The sequence below is a fragment of the Siniperca chuatsi genome, linkage group LG19 (genome assembly GCF_020085105.1).
Source record: "Siniperca chuatsi isolate FFG_IHB_CAS linkage group LG19, ASM2008510v1, whole genome shotgun sequence".
NCBI classification, from domain to species: Eukaryota; Metazoa; Chordata; class Actinopteri; order Centrarchiformes; family Sinipercidae; genus Siniperca; species Siniperca chuatsi.
The window spans coordinates 8358874-8384081 of NC_058060.1; the positions used below are offsets into that span (position 1 = coordinate 8358874).

Consider the following 25208-nt stretch of genomic DNA (forward strand, 5'->3'; position numbering starts at 1 on the left):
ATTTGAAATTTGGAAATAAATATTGCTTTTTCAATCTCAGCCAGCTAGGATTTATTGGCTCTCATTGCTGTTGTCATCACAATACCTTTATAGTGATTATAGTGACTATTTTAGCTTTGCTACTCTTCACTAGTTATTACAGCACTACAAATTCCAACCACTGTGGTTCATTAGTAGGGGAATTGGACTTTATGGGACTCCATGAGAGATAGAGAATGTGCTTTTAATCTAAAAAGGTCAATGTGCTGCATCTATTTTGGAGATTCACTGCAAGTTTATAATTGGGGCCTTGTCTGAAGACAATGTAGAATTAAATGAAGACAAAGTTACCAACCATGTGGTTGGCCTTTCATGAGAATCAGGGAGTGAGGACCCTTCATTTGCAACCTTTAATCAGTCCAATGAGATCAGACTCGCATTTGATTTTAAAAGAAGAGAAAGTGGGGGGAGAAATGAAATGGTAATTAGTATTGATTACCTATGGGCATATGACCCCGCGGCCTCCCTTTGCATTCTTAAATCAACCCAAATTATTGGATTTACTAATTTCATGCTCAGAGAGAAGTAGCCAGCAACATGAAACTGCCTCCACAATGAACCATGTGCCAATTGGGGTCCAAGGAAATAATAGCGATGGGAAACGAGGTGTCTTTTTGTGCAGAGGCGTGGGTGTGAAGCTGAATTAACCACACAGGTTTAAGTTAAGGATGATAATTATCCTAGGAGGGTCTGGTGGGAGTAAAGGTGATTCAGGTAGCTTTTTCTTCAAATTACATTTCACATCACTGCACTGTCGCTAAGTGATGGCCTCAGCCCGGCCATATATGCATGTAATTACTCGCAGTTAAGACAGAAAAAAGGTCCATTTAGGTGGGGAAAAGCAGCACAATTACATGTATACACAATTAATACACCCATGGGAAATTGAAATTTTCTTTCAAATGATAAGATTAATTCCTAATTATGGCTACAGACACACACACATGCACATACACACAGGGCCTCACACAGTTAATCTACTTTAGTGGATTTAAACCACCATATACTGAAATTGTGAAGAGCAGAAGCGGACAGCAACTGATGGAGGGAATCCGTGTCATAATGCACCCGATGAACCCGGGCACCAGGGGCTGCGACAGTGCTCTGCCGCCATCTGCTGGCTTTTAGGTAGGACAAGAAAACACCAGCACTACTGCAGAGTCTGGGAGTCTTACTGAATGCTGTTTTAAATAATTGGTCAACTCTGTTCCACGGTAGAGGTGTTGCTAGGTCTCAATTAAAAGACTACGTTTATCAGAAGACGCTGCCCTATATTCCGTTTCCGCACTCCGAGGATAAACAAACTGAAGATTATTTTTCTCTTCCAGGATCTTGAGATGGTCTGGAGCTGATTTTCTGTACTCAGCAAAGTGTTTGTGTCTTTGTGGTTGTTTTGCATGTCTTTGTATTTGGTTTGTGTCTCTTTGTGGTCATTTTGTGCCCCTTAGGCCCGTTCAGTAATCCCTCCATGTCCACTAACCAGCTGATGGGTCAGTCATTAGAAACCTATTTCACAAGCTTTGGTGAAACCCCATGAAATGTATTTCAAATTCTAGTGAAGATCCAAAAATTTCCACAGATACCAAATATCTCAGGCAGACTTTTTGGGATACATGTACCAAATGATGCACAAGACATGTAACATATTTCCATTAGATGAAATGGTTCTGCCATAAAAACATGGGAGTCTTGGGTTTCAATATTTCACTGTGTAAACATCATATAACTTAAATGAAGAGCTGGAACGATGCGATAAAGAATATATATGATACTGTCAGACAGACAGAGTGGAATACGATGATTTTTCAAACTTTAAAGCTACTTAAAGGAAATTAAAGGGGAGAAATGGGATGTTAAGGGGTTAAATTAATAAATAAATAAATCCAGTGACACTAATCAATAGGGTACACTTTTCAAGTCTGATTTTTATTTTGTGGGAAACAGTCTCTTACACATCTAACTGCAATATGACAGACAGCTACTTAGTACAGCAGTGCCTACAGTTAATAATATATCCATGTTTACAAGCAAAATAAACTGTTAAAAAGATAAATATCAGTTTCAGTGTAAAGCACAGCAAGCAGTTCTCTTGACTTTTAGCAGAAGAACTGTATTGCATCAGTCTCACATAAATATGCTGCACCTCACACTGGTTCTAGACAGATACAGTTCACACTGGTTTTCATAGCAGATGCAGTGTCTATTCTGTCCTCGTGCAGCTCTGGGCTCAGAGCCTGCCTAAGCAACTGCAGACAGAGAAAGTGCAATTTAAAAACAATGGTGACACTAAACATCCAGGGCAACAAGGACACACAGATGCATGGCAGGACAGCTGTGTGTATGTGTGCAAGAGTATGTGGGTGTTTGATATTAGAAACAGGCTAGGTTACAGTTCATGAGTTTGTCAAGTCAAAACAGAGAGCAATGACATTGAAGGAAATGACACAGACAGGAAATGAACATGGTGAACACAGACTGATGCCTCACAGACTTTCAGTCTGACACACAGACTGGACTTTGCAGGCCACCGTATGTACTGGCCTTCACATGGCTACGGAAGCGTCCGACTCTCTAGGCCGGTTACGTACAACGTGCTCCAGCTGTCCGGAGTCTGAGACGTCATAGCTCGTCTTGTACTTAGCCAGGATCTTCATCAGAGGACGCAGCTTCAACCACCACTGCTCCTTAGGGATCCTGTGACTGCAGACAGACGAGGAAATCTCAGCACTGTGATTAGGCTTTTTTACTATAGCAAAAATGGAATTCTAATTGTTGTCTAATTGTAGAATCTTAATTCTATTGTTCACTTCTGAGGGTCACGTACAAATCTAATATATCTAACATCCAACATATTAATGAATGGGGAGCAGTGAAAAGCTCAATTCCCATCTGAACCACATGGTTATACATACATATGTGATACAAGAGTGACTTAAACTGGTATTTCGGATCACTGACGGATCAGCCCTAACATAAATATAGGAGTATTTGGCATCATTCATTTTTACATAGTCATCTCAGCTTTGGCACCACACCAGGTTGGGTGAGCCAGCATTAACATGTAGAACAATTGGAAAAAAGAATGTCAAATTGCCAGCGTGATTATTTCTTTTTTTTTTTTTATTTTATCTTAAGCACACACTACCTGGCTTATTCTTAACTGTATCATATTATCCGTGGCTGCTACCACCCAATTTACCCACAGAAATCATTCAAGTTTAATCTACCGTATTTCCTCAAATAAAAGCAGAGTCTCAAATAATGGCCAGGGCCGTGGTCGCCACCAACAAATAAAGGCCAGCGCGAAAGACAGGCCAGGGAAAAAAACAAGGGTGGCTAAACGCTTCCTGTCATATAATGTGCATGCCAACTAAGCGAAATGAACATTTCCTTCACTGTAATTTAATAAATTTAGCAATATAATCACTTTGTTGTTCTGGATTACTCATTTAATGTGTTATTGTCCTATTTCAGTCACTGCAGGTGTATGTGTGTTAATGTCCCAGCCAAACTGTACTGTGTAGTATAAAGTAATGTACCAATAGCTACATTTGAAGTGCCGTAGGGAAACCGTGCAAGTCACTAAATTTTCCACAACACAGTCCTGCAAATGTTTCACAATAACAGCCTTGAAAAGGATATAAGAAGTGTTGAGTTTATATTAACAGCATTATGCAATAACAAAACTTTGTCAGCAGTCCGAGGCAAGGTAAAAGGGTAAAGTTGGGGAACTCACAAAACACAAATTAAACAAGAATTGTAAAAAAAATCGATGCAGCAGAGGCCGAGATATCCTGAGTTTTAGTTCTTAATATGGATCAAGCTCCAAAAATGCTGGAACCTATAATGCGACTCAATAGCGTGTCATTAGACCCTCCCTTCCTTCTAAATGCGCATGTCTTTGAACTCTCAAGCCAAAACCAGGAGAATAGTGACATGATGACATCATCAGGGTTATTTTCTCAGACTTTGGAAAGCTCCCTATAGAGACACAGGAGACATTCTACAACTGTTTTCAGAGGCTAAGTAGTACTTCCTGTGAATAAATTGATCTTCATGTGTAAAATTGGTGGAGTGTCCCTTTAAGTTCAAGTAGTGTGATACGTACACAAAGTCAGTGTCCTCCTTGAGTTGTACAACAGGCTGAAAGACCAGAGCCCTGCGACGCATCCCCAGCAGACAGCAGGAGTCTTCAGTGTTAGCAAACACTCGGCCTGCAGGGAAACATAGCAGTCAGAGGTGGAAACACAGAGATGTACTTTAACTGTCCTTTTTTCTGGTTTCAAACATACAGTAGCATAGAATAGACATTTGGCAGTGGGTGTGGGAGGTTGTATAGAGTGATGATGGCCTTTGTCCTAGCTAGTAGTTATCCTTAAGATTGTAACGAAAACAATAACTAAGAGAGTTCTGTGTGGACCTACAGGAGGACTACAGTAGGTGCAACTGACGTCTAAAACAAAAAGCAACTGAAGCAACATAGACAGACAAGAAAATATGGGGCAAAGCAGGAAAAAGAAATGTGTTAATTTTTTTTTTTTTTTTAGCCCACGCTCATAGTTTCCAGTCTTACAATTTCAGATGACTTGTGAACTGGAAATAGTGTAGCATGGTGGCTACTGATACATTTGTGAGACTAAGGCATAGACACAGACTGGTAGCAACACTAACCAGTCATAGCTGTACCTCACAAGTGCCTAGGCAGGCTGTCTGGATCTATAATATGGCATATATGGCAGAACAGTGGAAAAGACAGACAGAGACATGGAGCTAAATATAAAGTAGATGGTCATGGAGCCAGCATGAAAAAGAAAAAGATTTACCTTCATCTTATGTCATCCATGTGTATGGGAAATAGACATAAAAAAGAGGAGTTTTAACTTTAATTGTAGCCTTTATACACGTGCAGTGTGGTTTTAAGACAAACTATTAAGTATCACACATCATTCACAGTTGTCAATGTTATCCATCAAAAAAGAATGTCTCTAAGTACATTCAAGTCAATTTCTTATTTAACTGTTATGCTGATGAATGTGAATGATCAATAAATAATTTCCTTTGAGAGAACAAAAATACATCAAAATGTCAGACAGAGTGACTCCATGACAGATCTGGGTAAAGGGCTGCTTCACGCTTTCTGTAGGGAGGAAGGATCAACTACCGCAGGTCATTTCACTAATATTGAAGTGGAACATTGACCTTACCATGTCTGAATGTCTCCACCAGCTTTTTGGTAACCCACTGCATCGCCTTGGCGGAGATCTTGGTCCCAAAGTTACGGTCAAACGGAGACGGTGCTCCTCCCTTTCAAAAGAATCAAATGTATCATTTTGTTACTTTTTTGCTGCACAGAACAACGAGGATGACACGAGTTTGGTATGTTTTCCATACAAGCTGTATTAAATTTAGCATTTTCTTTTGCTGTGGCCTGACTCATCTTGGTTTAATTATTTATTATTGTTTCAGACTCTATGTCTTCAGATTTTAGTGTTTTGCATTTATGTCCATATTGCTTGCATTGACATTTTGCTCATGTGTATTCGTAGCATTCAAAGTTTCTTTTTCTGTTCTTTAGTACGCCTTTTTTTTTTTTTACATATTCATATTTTAAACTATGTAGTTGTTAGTTGTGCTATGTTTAAAACTCTTAATATCACCAAATCTACTTCAGTTTGTTCTTTCCTGTATCCCATTTCTTGCTGCAGACACAACCCAATTTCCCCTTTGCAATCATCAAAGTTTTGTTTGATCCAGTTTTATTTTCATTAATCTCAAGACACACAAAGCCAAAATACCACAAAGCCCATCCCGTGAAATGGGGACATGCATATTCATGATACAAATATAGAAAATTGTTTATCAAATCTTCCTTAGTCTGGACGAACTGTTACCCCTGACACTGCTACACAAGGGAATTCTCCCATTTAGTCAGTATGAAATGTAACAGATGTGGCTGTGCCTACCTGCTGCATGTGTCCCAGCACATTCTTCCTGGAGTCAAACACTCCCCTCCCTTCTTCAGAGTACAGCTGGTAGATAAAGTCTGTAGTATAGTTGTCATTACAGTTCTCATTCCCTACACACACACACACACACACAGTAAAAGAAAACAGTTAGTCTGAGTCTACATTTATGCATCGTTCCTTAAGTGCTACTAGAGAGGTCTGCTACATTATCAGCTTCTTTTCTCACTGACTTCATGTTACAGTGATATCAAGATGAGAGTAGCACTGCAAAATGTCAGCTGTTAAACTGATGACATCAGTATTGGATGTGTTTACTATACAAGCAGCTTAAAATCAAATACTGAGGGCTGGAAGTACTGGATCATAAGCACAGCAGCAGTACACCAGTGTCTGAATTTTTACTTATTTTTTCCCCATTACATAATCAATAAGGGCTGTAGCCTTCAAATTTACTGCGACTGTCATTATGTTACCTGAGGACCAGTCCTCTTTGAATGCTGGTCTTCATTTTCTCCGTCAAGTGTTCAACATTGGCCTGTAGGAATAAATATTAAATGTGAGTATTGTTGACCGGTAGATGGCATTGTACTGTAGAAGCCGTCCCAGAATTAAGCCTGAATGCCCTCTAGTGGATGAAGTGAGAGATGACGTGTTAGGGACTGAATGCTTAAAACTTTTGACGGAGAGCTGAGGAAGGAATCAAGTGTAATCAGAGGAGACACAAACAGCAGAGGCAGTCAGTGTAGAGGTCCATGTGTGTGTGTGTGTGTGTGTGTGTGTGTGTGTGTGTGTGTGTTACTAAGAGATGGTGTGTTACCTGCAGGTCTCTGATGTCAAATGGCTCTTCATAGATGTAGGCAGCATCAGCTCCAGCAGCCAGGCCTCCTACACTGGCCAGGTAGCCACAGTAGCCTCCCATGGTCTCAATGATGAACACGCGTCTCTTGGTCCCACTGGCCGACTGCTTGATGCGGTCACAAGTCTGACACATGCATACAAGCTCACAATGTCAGTATATACCTTATAGTGATTATTAAACAGTATATCTGAGATACCTCCGGGTTAAATCTCTGCCTAATGTCATGTTAAGATATCAAAGTATCATAAATCAAACCAGCAAGATTAGAAGTGTTATGATCAGAGGTCATATACTGTAACACATTCCACATAGAAAAACAACAGAAAAGCACTCTTCTCAAGGCCAGCATGCTTATTTCTCAATCTGCACAAGCGTCAACTTGCTATGTTTTAACAATGTACATTCAGGCTAAAATGCTGATTTCACCAGTTAGACTGGAGTCCTGCCTGAGGATGAGAGCAGATCAAATGGTAAACCTCAGATATCATTTACAGTTCAAATGTTATACACTTGGTTAAAACATATTTAGAGAGGAAAACTATCTTTTCTACTTGATCTGACAGTAAAACTTAATGTTGATAGTCCAATGCTGATAATCAGTTTGATATCAGGTGACTGTGATGTCAGTAAAAAGTGCACAAAGTTTCAGATGCTACAACAGTGTTAAAGGGGCATTCCAATGATTTGGCACTGAACTTCCATAAAGATGGGGGCCTCACAAGAGACAGATTAAAGAAAGAATGGTCAAAATCAAGGCAGCAGAGGCTGAGATATTCTGACTTTTAGTCGCCAGTATGGCTCAAGCTCCAAAAACGCTGGATCCTACATTTTCCGTAATGCAACTTACTTGATAGCATCTTTCATTAGACCCTACTTGCTTTCTAAATGCCCACGCCTCTAAAACCTCACACCTGGAGTGTGTAATGCAGGCTTTCTGTTAAAAAAATGTCTCAGGCTGCGTAGTGCTACTCATGACGAGTAAACTGAACTTAATGTGTAAAATCGGTGGCGTGCCCCTTTAACATTATACAGACATTCAAGTGTTTGAGTTAAAGTTAATCTCATACCTGAGGTTAATGTTACAACTACAGTCAGGGTAAGCTTTGGCTTGGGATTAAAGTTAAGATTGTGTTGATGGCTACAGAAATCTATAGAGCTGCAGCAAATACTCATGCAACACTTTACTGCATTTGGAACCTGATAGTTTGTTGAGTATAAGCACTGGACCATTAAAACATTACACATTAACACTGATACTTAATATCGTGTCATTTTCATCCTCTTTGCATTAGCATCTTAAACAAAGCGGTCAAAGTTGTGCCGGTGGCGGTTTGACTGCCTTACCTCCACGATGGCATTGAGGGCTGTGTCTGCCCCGATACTTAGATCTGTGCCCGGTACATTGTTACTTATGGTGGCAGGCAGCATACACATCGGGATGCAAAACTCCTCATAGGTAGCACGAGCCTCATACAGCTGCAGCAGACTCTCAAACGCCTGAAGCGGCAGTATATGAAAACGCGTTAGAGCCACAGAAGGCTGGCCACTGAGAGAGAGAGGTGAATCTCTCTCAGTTTGCTAGAGCGTATCCTGCCATTCCGGCTCTTTCCGTGTGATAGCGGCAATGGCTTCCCTTTGGCAGAAAGGACAGAAGTGTGCACAGAGAGATGGAGAAGAATGTGAATAACAGAAAATGAAGAGAATGGAAGGAGGAGAGGACATTGAAAGAGTGGCAGAGTAGAGCCACAAAAGGTTCGGGGAACACAAAATGTAGAAGGAAGCTGACGGTACAGATAGAACAGCAGAAAGAAAGACAGGAAAAGACAAAGATGTGAAAGGTAGAGATGGGACAGAGGTCTGTGTGTTTGTGAGCCTCAGCAGCTCAATGCAGTCACACTGCATAGGACAACCATATGACAGCCATTTCTGCTGTGGAAGGTTATATGCAGGCAAGACAAACACTGATCGAATCTGCATTCACAGGAGAAGGAGGAACGAAGAAGATGGTGGCAAAGCCAGGGTCAGGCTCGGATGTTTTTCAGTTTATATTTACGCTGGTTCATTAGTCTTAGTTTATGTTAATTTGAATTGCAATGATGCTTTAAACAAAACAGCAAGAGCAATGATGCTGTATTATTGTTTTTATGTATTCTTCGCACAAAGAACATCAAATTTATGTGATGTTACTGAATAATGTTAGTGTGGGAGCTTCATTATCAATTCAAGCATATACAGTCAATACAGTGTATATTAACTGTACTACAAGGTGTTAGTTTGTGTTCTGTAGCTGTATGTGTGAGCTAGCTAGACAACGTCAAACCTGCATGCTGTTTACCACTCATCTTTATGTTGATGTGGGAGAACACCAACACAGTCAGGGAGAAGGGCAGGCAGAGCAAACATGGCGGCCATGACACTCGTGCACCTCACAGCATGCCTCCATGTTGTCACTCACTTACCTGATAGGGAAGGGAGGGACGCTACTCTGGAATTTGATTTTACTTTTACCAGTCATGCCTCACAGTACAGACATGACTCAATTTGTCTGTTTTTTAGTGTCATTTCTGATCTTTTAGTGAAGTTTGATTTCCAGATGTGGCATGTTCACAAAATTTCCTACAAATAATTCAGACAGGCTGGAAAAAAAGGTTGAATGACTGGTAAAATGACTGAGTGAGCAATTTCTCCCTTCTTGAAACATGGCTGGCTATGTCAGCATAAGCAAGTTTAAGTGTTTGTCTGCTTGTGTGCATGTGTGTGTGTTTTATATCTGTCTGTGTGTTGCGGAGATCAACTATTCTGATTGCCAGCCCCATCACTTACAGTAGTGATGGCGTTCAGAGCCGTGTCAGCGCCAATGCTGAGGTCTGAGCCTGGCACATTGTTGGAGACAGTAGCTGGGACCATGACCATGGGCACACAGAACTCGTCATATTTCCCGCGCGCCGTTAACAATTCCAGCAGTGACAGGAAGGCCTGCAGGGCAGAGCCAAGGGCTTTAGTGTCTGCAAGGGTGGAAGTTTGGCAGGTTGGTTTGGTTGAGGAGGTGCTACTTGCCACAAGGAAGGGAAAGACAAAAATGGAGGGGAGGAGGAGGAGGCCAAGGGGAGGAGCCAGGTCTATCACAACGGACAGCAGCGAAACAGACAGGTACCACTCCACATAATCTAAACATTATCTCTCTCTCTCTCTCTCTCACACACAAACATACATACATGAAACACATGAAACTCAATTACTTGCATACATCACAGGAAAATAAAGCCGGTGAGCATCTAAACGGGAGTGCGTGAAATGGCTGGAAAAAAGCAGGAGCTCTTTGTTTCCAATTAAAACCAAATCATCAAATTATTTACTGTATATTTCAGTTACAGTGTTGCTTCACTTTTCATTTAAATAATTCAAATACCACAAATTAAGAATCCTACTTTCTCTCTAATAATATTTTCAAAGTACTGAAAATCAACTGTGAACCAACTTTATGCTACAATTCATGTTGTTCCAGGTTTTGGCAGAGAAATTACTTTGAAGCATGATTATATACATGACTATGTATGGAACCATATGGTGGTATGCTGAAATGAAATGGTATAAGACTGATGGAAAGGATCAACATTACAGTGTTCAATGTCTTGTACTGTACATATGGACATCTGACAATATAATCAGCAATGCTTCAACAGTTACTTAAATGTAGGAGCAAAAATGTAACTTCTCATAATGTTGTTAAATATGAAATATAGCATTAGTGTTTCTGTCATGAATTTTCAAAACTCAAGATGTAAAAAGCGTATGGAAATCAAAAATGAGAATGTAGCCTCATTTGCAAAATTAGCTAGCAGGGACAAGAGTTTTAAACATACCTCAAATCCACCAATAATTAGCAGTGCATTAATGTTGTGCTTTTGCATCTGCTCAGCAATTTTGTCAACATGCTTTGCAGGAAGTGTTCTGAAAGAAGGAAGGGATAGAACACAATTGTTACTTGTAAAGAAAAACAACAGTTTCAGTGCATATAAAAACCATTTACAACAGTTACAAAGTTGTAGCTGTGAATTTGGTCCTTAAAGCTGAAATCTGTATCCAGATCTGTATACAGCAGTAATGTTTACAATACTCCACCACTCCAAGGAATGACTTAATAAATAATCATTTTTATTCTTTTAAACGTTAAGATTTCCAGCTTTAGAGGTCCAGTATATAAGATTTAGTGGCATCTAGCGGTGAAATTGCAGTTTGCAACCATTTGAATACTGCCCTCCTCACCCTCCCCTTTCAAGCGTGTAGGAGAAACTATAGTGGCCGCAAAACTTGCAAAAAACGCAAACCGCCCTTTCTAGAGATAGTGTTTGGTTTGTCCGGTTTGGGCTATTGTAGAAACATGGTGGTGCAACATGGTGGCCTTCTGTGGAAGGTGACCCGCTCCCTATGTAAATAAAAAGGGCTTATTCTAAGGTAATGAAAAACAACGATTCTTACTTTCAGGTTATACACTAACAAAAACATACTTATAAATATTATATTTCATTTCTGCCAATACTGTAGCTCCTCCTAAAGGTTACATACTGGACCTTTAATGCTTAACATTGTCATGTCCTGCTCTGCTTCTTAGTTTTGTTTTTCCTTACTTTGTTTTTCTATATATGTTATAATATGTTATATTTTGGGTTTCTCCTCCCCTTCATGCATCCTGTGGTTTTACTTCCTGTCTGTTTACTTTTCCTACCAGTTTTGATTGTTTGCCTTGCCCTGATTGGTTTCAACCTTGTCTCGCTGTCTCCCTTCACCTGAGTGTATTTAGTCCGTGTGCTTCCTTTGTTCTGTGTCAGATCATCATTGTCTGGTGTCAAGCGTCCTGGCATTTGTTACCTGCAAGTTCTGTTGGATTGCTTCTTTGTTTTCCTTGGACCTTGCACTTTGCCTGCTCCCTGTCAGATCTGGTTGCCTTGTTGGACTGATTACCTGGTTTTGACCACTGCCTGCTTGTAACCTGTGTAAGCTTTATCTTACCATTAAAATGACTGAACTGCACCTGCTCTGCCTCCGTTGTCTGCATTTGGGTCCAAACCCTTGCTTCCCTCTGCTACCCTGCTTGACACAACAAACTGTCACTGGTCAATCAGAAATAACAGATCAAGACTTTACCTTTTGGTTCCCAACAGAGAGCCACCTTGTCCCGTCCATCCTCCGACATCAGCCCATTTAATCTCCTTAATCTGAGGGGGCAGACAACAGCAACACGTGCATATCTTAAATATCTTATTGGAGCACTCCATCACGTTTTAAATGCTTCCTTCTTTTAGTATTTAAATGTATGAATCCTTTGCCTAAGATTGTTTCTATGTTGTTGTGGGTCCATATACTACACACCTTATTATACCCAGAACCTCCTGTGTTAGTTACAATTTTGTATTATCTGACACATCCTCCTGGGGTCTCGGTGCAGAGATTGTTAGGAGGAGAGTTCATTTTCTGGACACACTCTCATATATATATATATATATATATATATAACAGAGGAAGTGGACCAGTGAAAGCACAGAGGTGTGTAGCAGAGTCCCAAAGCACTGAAGTATAGAAATCCATTACTCCCGCTGGTCTAATCTTCTTAGGGTCAGTTGGCACAGCCTGATTTCAGATGGCCAGGGCACACACAGGGTGTTTAACTAACCAGTGATATTGGAGCCATTTTGATAAAGAAATGGTCAGATCATTTGTTAAATGCTGTTCTTTAATCTATAGACAGGGAATTTAAGGTTTCCCACCAGGAAAAGGTCAGAAGAGGATAAGGGAGAGCAGTGTGGAACCAGTTTTACCAGTCACAGAGCAGGAAAATAACGGTCTCATATTACAGCAGTCTCACAAAACAGATTTACAGACTCGGATATCTATTGTCTGATTTTACCTTTCATTCTAAATTTAAGACTTCTCCCTAGTTACATCAGGTAAGAATCATCCCACTGACTGATTATTCCGAAGCTGTGTTATACAGTCTGTATAAGTCTGTGTATATTCTTTTGCCCTCTATCGGTTTATTGTGGTAGTGTGTCAACTTTGGCTGAGCAGGGCAGAAGAGGGACAGTCACTGTGGGAAATTGGTTTACATTAATCTGAGCAGATTATCCCCTGGGTTTCCCTGATTATTCTTCAGTCAGAGAGCTAGCATTGTGTACTGCCTGATTCACCAATTCTCTTATTGAGTTATTGATTAAAACATGATAGTAGTACACACAATATTTTATTTAGCTCTTAGGGTAGATTATTTGATGAATACATTTAAATTATAACATTAAATCTCCTTAGTGTGATAATCTTTCCTACAAAGATTTTTAATTTAAAGGAGTGAGATTGCAAAGCGGTGTATACATGCAATAGTACAATACATGTACCAGTATATCAGTGCTATAGTACCCACCTGTCCTTTGGAGAATCCCTCAAACCCATCACTGACAGCAAACATCTTGTGCCCCTCAGAGATGCCCACCCTGACGGCTGAACGTACGGCAGCATTCATGCCCGCTGCAGGGGCACCGACATTCAGCACTGCCACATTGAAGTTACTCTGAGAGCATAAAACACACAAAAACGGACATCATATGTGACTTAAATTGTTGAACCAGCACAATCATCACACCAAATAAAGAGAGTATGTTGTTGGAGGACAGTTGATCAAGCTCTGTAAAGTGAATCAATAAATGGTTTCTGGTCTGCTCTCAGCTACATGCTGGGCCTACAGTGGTCATTATCACAGATGCAGGGGGAGCCAAACCCTGAGGCGAGCTGCACGGCATGGAGTTTGCCGTGGTGCCTCTACACTTCACTGATCCTCAGTCTGAGCTGCCTCCTTTGGAGGCACAGCAGCAGGCTGCCACAGCTCCTGGCAGGGTTGAACAAGTCATCCCTCAGCAGGGAGCTAGGTGTCATCTTGATATCACTGCACAACAGACCAACACTAAGCCACTTGGGCCTCATGTGAAGCCTATCACGATAATTATACGCAACACAGCAAATAAAGGTAATACAGCAAGCAGGTAAAAACAGCTTATTACTAGTCACCATAATTACAAGTCACCTTATTTTCGACTTAACAGCAGGAAACAACTGATACCATATCTGATGGATGCCAGTATAACTAGCATGCTATAATGCACATGTCAGAGAAATACTCACATTACTCAATTTGGCCAAACCACACATTTACAGGAATACTTTACTCAGTGAGTCTTGTTTTGCCAAGGATACTTCTGATAGCAGCAGCCCGGTGCATCATGACTGTAGTAGCTGAGGCATTATTTGTGACTGTGTAATAAAAAATTTAACATATCAGTAGCTTGGGGAGGCCAATTCAATTCTCTAAAAACAACCTGAACTCCAGGCATGGTGGGGACTGCTACTGTATGTGTGGAAAAAAATAACCCCTGCTTAGTGTACATGTGTGTGTGTGTGTGTGTGTGTGTGTGTGTATTTATGGCTTGTGTTAGGAGTCAGCAAACAAAGCTAACAACACTGTCAATGTCAAAAGTCCCAGTCCCAGGGAATGTCAAGATGTCGTGAGATGACTTACAGTTGGCAGTTCGGATTCTGGTTTACGATGAGCCAGCAGTTTGTATGTCTTCAGGTTGTTTTCAAAACTCCTGCAGTAAAACATGCAATATTGTTAAAACAAAAGTGTGGTACATTTTCATGTAAGGTCAAAACTGAGGGTTGTATTTTGAATTATCTGCATAATTAGTGTTTCCAACTGCTCATTGGCTGTGTCCTGTGTGTAAACAACAGACTGGTGGTGTTCTAAAATAGCACCATGATCCACTTTCCCTACTACACCTGTCTTCAGTAAGCAACATCAAACTGATGCCATGTCTCGATCTTGAGTGAAGTGATGGCTTTGGTATATCGGATTGGTTCCAACAGGCTGTCAGTCATACCTGCCCCGAAGCTTAACTGCCTCCTCAAACCGTTTCTCGTCCATGGCCTTCTGGACCTCTTGAGTCTAAGGAAGAGGGGAGTATTTTTTCACTGTTTGAATTGCACTGTACTTCCTGTACTATATGTACAAAAGCATTTTGTTTAATCAGCTAAGATTAAATATCTGTAGCCATTCACACTGTGATCTTTGAAGTGTCTATTATGAAGTAACAATTGCTGCATGTAGGACTAGCAGCCTTTCCAGTGTAAAGAGAGTACAATGTAAGAGTTATCTGTTCCAGCCCAAAAAGTTGCTACTATGTAACCTTGTTTTGACCTGTAAGAGAATTGTTTGCATTCATTGAACCATTTTAAAAAATCTTAAATTAATAGAAAACAGTGGCAAGATTTTCCCCTGAGTTCTGTCAAAAATCCAAACATGACATGGCAAGTGCAACAACAAAGCCTCTTTGTACGTTTCTATGGAGATGGGTTGCTATTACATCACCATCCTGCAGGCATCGTCAACCCTGCCAAATGCTTCAGATAATCATTAACCAGACAGGACTGCCTCTCAAACAATACAACTCTCTTGTGAACATTAGTGCCACTCCAGGCCCAATGGGCTGTGATGTTTGTCATCATTATTTATGCTCCTCCAGCCCGCCCCCATTGACTCTGCCGTGTGCAGCAGAGTCATTTCCCAGTGTTTTTGTTTGTATGTGCTTTGCAGTTTCCCTCTCTCCTCAGCTTCCATACTTTTGTAAATATGTGCGTGTGTGTGTATTGAATGTGTGGTAGTCTTGGCTTGTTTCCAGCCCCGTCCAGTGCCTACCATCTGTACACACTCCATCAGAGGCAGGCGCACCGATTGGTTACCGCACAGAGAGACCACACAGGCTGGCGTGTTGGCTGTGGTCTCCAGAAGGGCGAGAACAGCCTCCACACCCATTCGACTGGCCTGTGGGAGAAAACACACACAGATAAAAATGCATCATCCTCACTATCAAATCCTCGTTTGTTTCTCCTGTAAACCTGCAATGTTTTCTTTACCAACACATTCTTCACTAAATCCAGTGATTTCTTTTCCACACTGGACACAAAATCGGACTAAATTCTCCACTATAGCCATCTTTTTCTCTGCTTCGATTTATAGTTAGTTTGTGGTGAACATGAAGATGATCTGTCACAGACGGTCTGTGATGCAGTGCTTCACATGCTGAGCCATAAATCTGTTAATGTGCTTAACTTAAAACCTGGCGCCATTTCTCCTCAGACCCACACAGCATTAAACAGGAAATGCTCTGGACAACTGAACTATTCCTACCAAAATACCTCAAATAGAGCACACGGCAAAAGTGTAGTGTACACTAGGTTAAAAGTGTCCACACTTATGTAAAGAATTTCTATTTTAAATGCTATAACGAGTAAAAGGTCGAGCATGTAAACTGTAGTCAAAGAAAAACAGATAAATCACATGAGACAATGTTATGGTTCTAACGTCAGTATATAATCTATTTTCTATTAGGGCTGCAATTAACAATTATTTTCTAGATTAATCGATTTGTCTATAAAATGTCAGAAAATTGTGTAAAATGCCCATTAAAACTTCCCACAGCCCACGGTTATCTATTTAGATAGCATGCTATAGTCAATCCAAAACCAAAAGATGTTCAGTTTGCTATCATATATATCAAAGAAAAGCATCAAATCCTGATATTTGAGAAGCATCAACCAGCAAATGTTTGGTGTTTTGCTTGAAAAATGACTAAAATGATTTATCGATTATCAAAATAGTTCCAGATTCATTTTCTGTTGATTGCCTAATTGACTAATCGATGGAAGTGGTGGACCTACCAGGATGCGGTCAAAAGCAGAAGGGGTCCCTCCTCTCTGCACATGTCCCAGGATTGTCACTCGCGTGTCGAAACCCAAGCATTTGACAACAAGCTAGGAGGATACAATGTACAGGTCTTAGCAAATATTGTGGCAATATATTTAGTTATTCCTCTAATGGGAAATACTACGGTAAATTTACCTAATGGATCCTTAATGTGAAATGGTACTAATTCATCTCATGCATATTAGTAATACAAAATATGAAATTATGTCTGCAATGGAGCTATACTGTGAAACAAATTTATATGCCAAAATGCATACATACATTGACCGACACATCAACCACACACAAAAACAACAACAAAAAAAACACAGTAGAAAAGCTGAAGAGAAGGGGAAACAGCAAAGCACAAGCAAGCCATTCTAATTTTTCAGTCATGTTAGCGGAGAGCTCTTAGCTTATACTGAACATCACAGAAGATCCCAAGTGGGAAGTGCTCAATTAAATGGGGATACTTGGGTACTGTACAAGAAAACAAAGATGCTTGACATGTTTGCCTTCAAATGAAGAACAGTTAGTGCAGGGTCATGGCATACAGTGATAATTTCTCTGAGCAAATTTACAGTGTGAAAGTGTCAAAAAACAAAACATATTCAATAAAACACCATATTCTATACTACTATGTGTGAGGAAGTTATAAATAAATGACATTTGAATTTACAAATGTCTGGGCGTGAGGTTTAGTGGGGGTATCTGCTCAGCAGTAGTAGTATGGTGAAAGCCATCTTACCAAACTAGAGAGTGTGTCTGACAGAGCACTCCAGAAACACAGCAACAGTCAAAGCCACACCAGGGCAGCAGTACAGTAGTAGTCATACAGGAGGCAGTTGAAGCTGGAACTTGCCACACAAAGCTCTGTACTTACATTCTTGATATAGTCAGTGGTAATAGGTGTGTTGTTATGATCAATCGCCCCTTCGGCTACAATTATGATATTCAGCCTTTTCATCCCTGCTCGGTTCTACAAGGAGGGGTGGTGGAGAAACAACATGACAGAAAAACTGAGACTGTGGCTGTGACATGGGCTTTCAGAAGCATGGGGACCAGACGATGCTAACAGGACAGCTTCTTTCATAAAGAAACACTGTGTTTGCACTTCGTAATCAGCAATATCCTGCCAACCTTATTGCTTGTCATCACAGCATTATTGTGGACTTAGCATACAGCATCATGATTATCTTATCAGGAGCAGGATGGACCTTTTTTCCACTCATATTAACTTGTTAAATATTTTGATGCCAATTATCATGGCAGACAAACTGCACAAAAACTGTAATACAGAATATTGAGGCTATTTGTGCCTCAGAAGACTGATTTCCATCAGTCGTGCCTCCATGCTTCTGGCTTCCCCTTTCTTTGCACTCAGGTACTCACATCCTTGACAAAACTAGAGGTTATTGGCTTCCCATGCCTGTCAATGGCTCCCTCTGCAACTATGATTATGTTCAGCCTTGTGCCCCTGGAACGGGTCTGAATCATAGAACCATGGCATGTTTTCAAAGCAGAAAAAACACAATAAGACACCAGACTGAGACTAAACACTTTCCTTCGCATCAGTCTTCTCTGATAAAAAAAAGTCAGGGTTCATTCCTTGTAGAAAAAGTTGTGCAGAATAATAATAACATTGTTATGTTAAACAAGACTGCTAGGAAACATTATATAGCATCGTCGCTGGTACAATATGGTTCACTGTGGGGAACAAATAAGATTGTGTTACCGCAGACAGTTTCTGACACATCTTATCCTCCCAGCCGTCCTCTGGGGGCATCTCAGGGATCAACACCCAGTCCGCCCCACAAGCCAGGGCACTCACCAAAGCCAGGTAGCTAGGATAAAACACACAGACAGAACAGTGTGTATGTAAACAGAGGTGATAATGGTCTCTGTCTCTGCCTTAGGAAGTATGTTTTTGGATCTGCTATTAAGTTTATCAGATGCATTCTTACCCACAGTGTCGGCCCATGACCTCTAACACAAATGTTCTCTGGTGGCTGAAAGATCAGAAGAGAAAATGTGACTTAGCAGTGCATTTGAGTAATACAGCACTAGACTGGTGTATTCAAGAACAGACATTTGAAAGATGATGCTGAATGGAGTTTAAATTAGCCTAAACTAGTAATATGTTTGGTGTGCAAATTGAAGTGAGTATATTTCACTACAATACTTACAATGTTACATAATCAACATTTCAATTTTTTTTTATTTGAACTTAAACTGCACTCTAGAAATGTGACAATTATTATTTATATTCCTATACCTGGAAATGGCTGGTAGGAAACAACATGCCTGACAGGTCAACAATGGAGCATTTTATTTTAACTTCTTTGCATTCTTCAAGATACATCCTGCCATTTTCATGCTAGTGCAATGAGATACCCGGTATCACAGTCATTTTAAAGTCTCCTATTTAAGACTTCAACTGGACTTTGCATTATCTAACTTTTACTTGCCAGTTTAGGATGTACTACTGCTCACAGCCTCACCAAATATAACAGATATAAATAAATAAATAAAATATAGCCCTTCACCTCTGTGCAGTTGTCATAATTGCGTCTACCACCTCAATGATTCTGTGCAGGGCAGAGTCAGTGCCGATTGTCATGTCAGTTCCACAGAAGTCATTATCAATGGAGCCAACCATCCCCACGATGTGAAGGGCCGAATACTTCTGAACGGCATCAGCTTTGATCAAGTCTGAAAGGATCAGGTAGTTAGGGTTGAATCAGTGCCTTCTCTGTCTTCCAGTGTATTTTTCCAGTAATTCAAACAGGTTACTCTCACAGCTTGTTGTCAAAATATAACAGCATGAGCAACAATGGAAACTGCTGAGCTCAGGGAAAAACCTTAGCAGTTCTTTACTATAAGCAACATCACTGATCTACAATACAAACCCCTTCAGATTAGAATTACAATGATAATAATAATAATAATATTTGTGTTTTGAGCGACTATTTGAATTGACTGATCATTTTTGCATGCTGGAGATTATTTCCACTGTCAAGACTTTAAAGGTGTTAAAATCTTAACCTTTGGTCAACTTTGTAAATATTTAATCTGACCATATCAGTTATATATCCCCTGAGTTTACAAAAGGTTATATTAAGCAACTCCACTTTAACTGTAAGTGAGTGCCTCTCATTAAAAATATATTAACGAGGAACATTTGCTAGTCAGAAAGAGTGTGAAAGAGTGTGCATCATTTTGATTTACAGCAGAGCACGACCTAAAGTTTACTACTAGCTAGTAGTGTTCTAATATAGAGAGAGCATGGAAGGATGTGGGATGCACAAAATATCTAACCTACAAACAGATATGTTTACTAATACAGGCAGGTATTGCAGTAAGTCAGTGTGGAAACAAAATCTGTAAGTGTCACCACTTACAGATGTGGTTTCTAACAGCACCACATGCCATTACTGCAGGGTTTTCAGCAGACTGAGCACACCTTAAATTAAGAAAATACTATCAGGGTAAAGCAAAGAGGAGGTTCATCTTTCCTCAGTACCTTGCTCCACCAGCTCCCCCAGCAGCCCACTCCATTCCTCCCTGAAGAGGTTGGCTCCTGTCAGACTGCCATCTCCGCCGATCACACACAGGTTGGTGATGCCGTGCTGCACCAGGTTGTGAGCTGCCTTCAGGCGTCCTTCGTGGGTGCGGAACTCTTTACAGCGGGCACTGCCGATGACAGTCCCACCCTGATGACGACAGGTGTGAAAGCTTCTCCAGCCTAATACACCCTCTTTTCCTGTAACTTTAAGTCACTCAGCTTCTTTTTCACACCTCAATTTTGTGTGCAGTATGGTGTTCAGTGTCTTGCTTGAGGACAATGACAAACACCGCTGATGAACACACACTGGCAGCTGGGATGTTAGAGGATGACCTCTATAACACAACACAGCCTTATCTTGTAGCTACATGACTTGCATGTTCCTCTTTACTGCCCTGCTCTCAGTAAGCGAATACTAACTCTGTTTTTCATGGCTGTATTATGAAACGTTTGAGGACTATAAAGGTGATTGTATTTTTTATTTTATGTTTAACCCTCTAACAGAAATCCACAGATGAGAGAGCTGTTTCTAGAGTCCATATAGTAATTGCATTAGATGTGTGAAATGCTGCCCATGATAATTACTCACCACTTGTAGCATGCTGGAGACACTTTCCCATGAGGCTTCCTCTATGTTCTCTCCACCGTCCACCATACCCTGATATCCCTGATAAAAAAAGATTTGGCTTCCTTGTAAATAAATAGAATAGATTTCCAAACAGATAGTCCAAGCAATATTAAGCTAACAGCTGGAGTGATGTGGACTCATCTGCATCAGGTTGAGACTCGTCATCACTCAGAATCAAATAAATATTTCAGTACAAATATGTAATTGTGAAACTTGATTTTGAACTGAACTTGAACTAGAATTGAATATGGATGGTTTAAAGTTTGTCCATCCTCACAGAGTGTCGCGCAGAAGCATGCAGGACACCCAGAGTACTGTGGTACCTGAGTGGGAGGGGAGTTTCTGACGAGGCATCTGCTAAAGCCAGTTATGTAACAACACACTGAGCGAGGAGGTCCATGACATACACAGATGTGCAGGGATCACAGGATGAGCAAGCAGAGCACGGCCCTCGCCAAAGCTCCTCTAACATCTGCTATGTGTGCAGCCGTGCCTTCATGAAATGCGTTCATTTAAACACCTGTGAGTGCTTCCAATATCTTTGACATTAAGTTGCTAAAAAATGGATTCCTCATACTTCTGCTGTGTTCAAAAAAAGTTTAACAATTACACATTTTACCTAAAGTGTTATGCATAAAAGGTATGCTATAAATATATTTTAAAATGTACAGGTATTAGAATGTAGAGATTATGTGGCTGCAAGTTATGTTTTCCTACTTCGGGCCAACTTCTATAGCACAAAATAAACTATGAAGAGTGGCAAAGAGGTCTTAATAATGATTATCACAAAGAATGTGCTCACCTCATGAATGAAATAAACTTTTGCTCCTACATATAACCCCATTCGAACCACGGCACGTACAGCAGCATTCATCCCTGAAGAAAAAAAAAGAATAATCTTAACAAAAAAAGTAATCTAAACAATAAAACAAACTTTGTGCAACACTGCAGTGATGAGCAGGGTATAGTTAGGCTAGAGGGAAAACATGTGTTTCAGCTGTAGCAAATCATTGTAAAATCCTGATTTGCATGGCTTTTCTGTAAGTGCAGCCTATCAGTGTTTACAATGTCTATGCATGGCTTGGGCCAATTTTTTTTTCTCAACACAGCACACTGCCATTTTTGGTCAAAAGGTTTCCCAGCTCCTCCTAGAGCCTCTTTGTGGTTAGTCTAAGTGAACTCTGTAACCAATAAGGAACTGCTCTGTGACTTGAATGTCAATGGCTGGTTAGCTTAAACACTGACAGTGGGAATAATGGATAATGCTTTACCACAACAGGCAGACAGAAACTTGGCTGACTGGAGGAGATATAAACAGTAGAAAGGACCGAGTTTCCTTTCTCTGCACAAACTGGTGAAGACCACAGCTCTAATGGCAGCCAAACAGTGCTGTTACTAAGCAACACAAAGGTTTAGGCCATTCGGACAGTGGAACAGTAATGAAATTAATGAGTGAAACGTATAAGGTAAACTGTACTGGGAAGTAAAAACCCTTCAGAAATTAATGTTTTTTCCAGAGACACAGAATCAACTAAGCACCATTAGAAAGGGGCCAACTATTCACCATACTGTCCAGTGTAGCAGCCCATGACCTATTGTCTCGTTACATAACTATGTTCAAATGAACAGCCTGGTTTAATCACAGTCAAAGAAGACAGAAGAGGTTTCGTGACTGAGAAACAGACGGAGAGAGAATGAGAGTGAGAAAGACAGAGGGAAAAATGTAAAGATTATCCCTGAAATGTGTCTTTTGTGTTTCTTGTCGAGCTAGATGTCTTTATCAAAGCTGAAAGTCATTAAGGTTGGCCTTCCCATTCTGCAGGACTGACACTTTCTTGTGCAGAGTGAGTGGAAAAGACTAAGCCAAGGCTACACAATACCCTCTGACACTGACATTCAGCTCCTGTCATGCATGCCACAGGCTCATTGGTTTGCTCTGGGGCCACCTCCATTTTTTTTTTTGTGCATGTGTGTGTGTATGTGTTCATTTGTGCGCCAACAATGAACTCTAATTCTAAATCCACCCACCAAAGATCAATTTGTTTCTCCTGAGCCAAGCAGAGCTATAACGTAGATAACTTTGCTAAGAATAAAAATGCAGAAAACTGCAGTGCTGCTTCTTGTTGACAGGGAAGTGCAGAAAGTAGAGAATGCAAGCTAAAACATCTTCAGGTCGACCTCCCACGGGCCTTTTCCACGGAAGACCTTTAGACATGTCACAGTAGGAAAAGCACAGGTGTAAATAATAAAATTCATTATGCCTGAATTTTATTTAGCTGCTCTGGTTTGTATTGTGCATGCTAGCTCACTGTCATAGCTTAACAGGACACTTGAATAGAACAGAGCCACTGTTAATGGTATTACTAACACCTGTGCTTTTCCTACTATCACAAGTCAGATTGTCTCCTGTGAAAAAGGACTATCACCAGGCATAATTTAACACATGCAGTATACCATATACCTGTGCATCAATACAGGAACATCTGGTTAATGACTTACACTGATATATTTCAGATATCTTAGATTGAATGGCTTTTTACCATTTTAGATTTTAAAAAGGATTTTTTTTTAATGAAGTTTATTCCATTAAATAATGGTAAAACTGATCACAATGGCACTGGCTGTCTAGAGGAAGCCCTTAACTAAAAGCATGTGCAATAACATCTTCAATGCTGTAACATGTTACAAAATTGTAAATTTGTAATTTGTCTCTGAAATTGTATCATTATTAAAATATCACAAAGTCACAAAATAGGCCTACTAGTTACTGGCAGCTTTCATTAAATAACTTTTAGTTTCTGCCTTCAAAACACATGTCAAAATTCATATCAGAGCTTGAACTGAAAAGCTACATTGGTTTTCAGCATAAAGCTGCAGTAGCCCATCTGTGTATAGTAGCCTAAATGTATCTTTGCTAAACTAATAGCACCGAATTACTATTAAAATGTAGTGCTTTACATCGTAGTGGTAGGTGTGTATAATTAGTGTTTCAGTCAAATTAAGAGACGAGCCGGTGAACACATGACCAGGGTTTCCTCTAAGACTGGGAGTGACGTAGCAGGGATGTATGCAGCTCATCACGTACACAGGATACAGGCATCCCACCACTGGCCCACACTCTCAGGTCTCATCTCACTGTAAATCAACATGTTAGGATTGCTAGTTTGCTTCTACTCAGCAGCTTCTCGTTTTCTGTTTCTGCTTGTCAGTAGCCTACACGTTGACCAGTAGCATACAACCCGCAATGCAGTGGTCTGCACTTTTACTTTTACTGTCACCGCTTCATCCAAGTCAATTAGACTGTGAGTTAAAAGAAATGGTAACAAAAACATAAACAGTTATAATGCGCTAATAAATTCTGGTCTGTGAATAGGAAAAGACGACACGGCTCGACCTTGACAGCTCTCTAAACTTCAGTCATCGTGCGACAAACATGCCACCAAATCAGTGACAAAAGGATGATGCTGTTAGCGAGTTAGCAGGATATGTCATGTTAGCATGCTAACTGGCGCGATTCCTGAATGAATGGTCATAACCTCACTGTTTTGCTGTTATACATTTAGCTGCAGCAAACTGCTTTGTATACCGTAATAACAAAAGCCTCGCCACTTCACTAACAGCATCACATAGTCTAGTTGACGACGTGTATTTTCGCCCTCTGCGGGCCTGTCTGATGATACATATCTGTGAAACTGTCACTCGACAGTTTACCTTGAGCATCCCCTCCGCTCGTCAGCACTGCGATAGCTTTGCCCGCTCCCGACAGGTTCTCAAAGAATATTTTCTTGCTGTCTGGCTGCGCCATTTTCACAGCGATTCAGTGTATATCCCTCTCCAATTCGATAAAATAATACAACGGGCCTGCAACAGTATAAAACTGTGCTAAAAATGATGAAGGGCAACAGTCGTCCGCCCCCTCAAACTATGTATGCCTGCTATGCTCTTCTTCTCCCTGTTCCGCATCTATTCGTCGATTTTCATAGAACGACCGTGGAAGAGTGATTGACACTGACGTTAGCCAACCAGTTCTCGGTTTAAGTAGATTTCCTTTTTACTTTAAACCAATGGGACGGAAAGTAAATCATAAATGGGCGGGTCAAACAGCGGGAGGATGCCAGTTTTTAGCGATGTTGTTGAGGGGTAAGCCCACCTAAGCCAAGTTTATTTTACTACATTCCTGTGAAGTAGTCCGAAATATGTCTACTGGAAGCAGCTGGAAGCAGGACACAGCACACTGCAACGTTAAATGGAACAGTTCCACAGAGAAACATTGTTACAATGTAGCAGTGTTACCTCGTTGGAATGACACAGTTATGCAACGTAGCTAATAAGTGGAAACACAATAAATAAATGTGCACACTGTT

General features: G+C 40.5%; 1 protein-coding gene across 10 annotated transcripts; it reads right to left on the reverse strand.

The window, feature by feature from the left end:
- Positions 1-1939: 1939 nt before the first annotated feature.
- Positions 1940-24841, reverse strand: pfkpa (phosphofructokinase, platelet a). Of its 10 annotated transcripts, none has more exons than XM_044176665.1 (23): positions 24556-24841; positions 21647-21720; positions 20806-20883; positions 20175-20364; positions 19198-19363; positions 18616-18660; positions 18387-18495; positions 17535-17630; positions 16627-16719; positions 15605-15730; positions 14790-14854; positions 14429-14498; positions 13280-13426; positions 12010-12080; positions 10728-10815; positions 9688-9840; positions 6823-6987; positions 6479-6540; positions 6003-6114; positions 5244-5343; positions 4863-4868; positions 4148-4253; positions 1940-2739 (listed from the first exon to the last, which is right to left on the reverse strand). In XM_044176665.1, the coding sequence occupies exons 1-23, from the start codon at positions 24647-24649 to the stop codon at positions 2583-2585; spliced, it is 2373 nt and encodes a 790-aa protein (XP_044032600.1). In that variant the 5' UTR covers positions 24650-24841; the 3' UTR covers positions 1940-2582. The 10 variants fall into 10 exon arrangements, with proteins under 10 accessions (XP_044032600.1, XP_044032599.1, XP_044032598.1 ...); XM_044176664.1 differs by lacking the exon at positions 17535-17630 and adding an exon at positions 18044-18139; XM_044176663.1 differs by lacking the exon at positions 9688-9840 and adding an exon at positions 8209-8361 and having other exon boundaries at positions 24556-24840.
- Positions 24842-25208: the final 367 nt, after the last annotated feature.